The 2,538-nt window shown below is 54.8% G+C and overlaps 1 protein-coding gene across 2 annotated transcripts in view; it reads left to right on the top strand.

The window, feature by feature from the left end:
- Positions 1-2,538, top strand: part of SH3BP4 (SH3 domain binding protein 4) — a 51,396-nt gene that overhangs the window by 30,165 nt on the left and 18,693 nt on the right. For both annotated transcript variants that reach the window (XM_077757606.1, XM_077757609.1), the window contains exon 2: positions 749-993. In XM_077757606.1, the coding sequence (XP_077613732.1) occupies positions 876-993 (118 nt within the window). In that variant the 5' untranslated portion in view covers positions 749-875. The remainder of the gene's footprint in view (positions 1-748; positions 994-2,538) is intronic.

Genomic DNA, 2,538 nt, shown 5'->3' with positions numbered 1-2,538 from the left:
CGGGGGGGGGCCCCCCCGCCGCCAGCCGCGCCGCCGCCTCCAGGGCCCCCGAGATGCCGCTGTGCCCCTTCCCAACAAACAGGCCCTGGAGTGGCGCTCTGTCCGCCTGTCTGTCCGCCAGCTCGGTGACACGGGCTGAGCGCGTTAGGCACACGCCTTACGTGCAGAAATGGCAACGTGCTACCTTATTTAGGACCGTCGTTTGCTGGGGATCCAGGGAGGGCTTTAGGGGAGCATCGGGGGTGGGGGGCAGGCCGGGAGCGCTCCCCTGACCCCCTCGCCCCAAGGCGGGGCCACAGGAGGCGCTGAGTGCTGCTTTCCCGGGTGTCCAGCGTCGCAGCTGGGGCTCCGCCTCTAACGGGACCAGCCGTCGTCTGGGCACCTGGACGTATGTCCTCTTTCCCGAACCCCGGGGCCGGCAGTGTGGACCCCACAGATCCCGATTGTCCTCCTCATTGTGATCGGCAGGCCGGCCAGGTGCTAGAACAAACTTCAGCGACCCCCTTGTGCCCGGGGAAGAGAGGGTGCGGACAGCAGGCCCGGCTCCGTGCCCCGCACAGCGATGAGATGGGCGTCGGTGTGCACGGAATCCAGGGGGAGCCCTCCTCCTGGGCCAGGAAGAATGTCCTGGGTCTGTCTTTACCGGAATGGCCTCTGGAAGAAAGCAGGTTGCCGCTTCCCACAAAATCCCTGTTCAACCTACGTTTCGCTTGCTCAAGGGAATTTTTTATCCTTCCCCGTCTGTCAGGAAGAAGCACATTGCCAAGGTGACCCCGTAGTGCAGCATGGTTGCGTGAGGAGAGCCTCAGCGAGCACCGGGATACCTGGAGGAGGAGATATGACGCGTTAGCGGCCCCCCAGGCAGAGAGTTCAAGATGGCAGCCCAGCGGATCCGAGCGGCCAACTCCGGCGGCCTCCCCCGGTGCAAGTCTGAGGGGACCCTGATCGACCTGACCGAAGGGTTTTCCGAAGCGAGCTTTAATGATGTCAAAGGTGAGCTCCTGGGGACAGAACTGTGGCTGAGGAGGCAGATCTGCAAGTGCTCTGAGACCCAAGGGCTTCCCGGCCTTAAAGGCTGTCAGGTCCCCCGTCAGATGTGAAGTCTTAGCCTTCTTCAGCTTCACATTCAGCCCTGGGACGCTAACCACTTGTTTTGTTTGGGTTTGGGTTTTGGGGTGTTGGGAGGTTATGAATTCCCACTTGGTAATGGGACTTCTTCATACAGAATATGGTTGTGTTTTCTCCTTTCGTTGAGTTTTGGTGACATTAAGGTAGGGAGCTGGGTCACACAGGAACGATTTTAACCCTTGCAGGCCCTCGGGGTTCCGTCACAGCGCTTCTGCTGTGCCGCTGCCGCCCGAGAGCGGGCGGAGGAGAGAGTAAGCAATGGACATGGCTGTGTTCCAATAAAGCTTTATTTATAAAAACCGCAAACGGGCCATTGTTTGCTGACTCCTGGTTTAGAGGTGACCCCAGGGTGAATCACCCTAAACTTCTGGGTTCCTCTAACAGCCACAGACAACTGGGTCGATGAGATGGATGCCAGTGGGCCATTTTCTTCCTAAAGTCCACTTTGACCTTACTAGGCGCTTCCTGGTGCCATGGGATGCATCCGCATCAGCCATCATTGGTGGCTTCCCCAGGGCATTTACCACAGCGTGCTGAAGTTACCCACAGCGCCGTCCAGAATGCAAGTTGAGCAGTGGGAGCTGGTCTTTACCTTTGTGTCTTCAGCTTGGCACAAAGTCAGTGCTAAATAAATAGTTCTTGAACCAAACTACTATCTCCCAGGTAACACTGTGGCCCTCTTTCCTGATGTCCTAAAAACCATATGGACCCTCTTCGTCTCTTCCTAATCCCTTCTCCCTTCACTGTATCCGCAGTTTCTTCCGGTCTGTGCTTTAGGCTGGGAGCCTTGGGCACTGCTTTCAGTGTTCCTCAAATGAACAGAGTGGCAAAAGAAATCATGAGATTTTATTAACAACAGTAGCTGAGTTACCAGGTATTTTTTTATAAATAATGGACCCATTTTATAAATAATGGACCATTAATGCCCAGCAATGGGCATTGTGTTCTTACTTTATAGCCCAGCTGATCATGGTTAAAGTTGGAAAATGGGAGCATAAACTGTGGGGTTTGGGCTGAGTTCTCAAAAGAAGGGAGCTGAATTTCTTAAAATTAAAATGATAATGATCTGAGAGGCATTAGGGTCTTAAAGGAACACCGCAATTGTGGGAAAAAGATAAATGAGACATCCGGGGATGTGAGGTAGGGCCGGTCAGCTGGGCGGGAGCCCCTGAACCCATCTCCCAAGGGCAGCGGGTGGCCTCCCCCACATCCCCAGGGTAGACAGGCTGCAAGGTGGGAAATGCATCTCAGCCAAAGTGTCCGTTGTGAAATCCTCTGCCCCCTGATCAACGTTCTGCCTGCACAGGAACTGAGGCGGAGGGGTAAGAAATGGCTTATTCAGTGCTCTGAACCTCCTGACACTCAGGGACTTTTTTTTTTTTTTTTTGGTATTAAAATCAAGGATAGCTG

Source organism: Crocuta crocuta, unplaced genomic scaffold (assembly GCF_008692635.1).
Source record: "Crocuta crocuta isolate KB4526 unplaced genomic scaffold, BGI_CrCroc_1.0 scaffold290, whole genome shotgun sequence".
Classification (NCBI taxonomy): Eukaryota; Metazoa; Chordata; class Mammalia; order Carnivora; family Hyaenidae; genus Crocuta; species Crocuta crocuta.
This window is presented reverse-complemented; position numbering and strand designations above follow the sequence as displayed.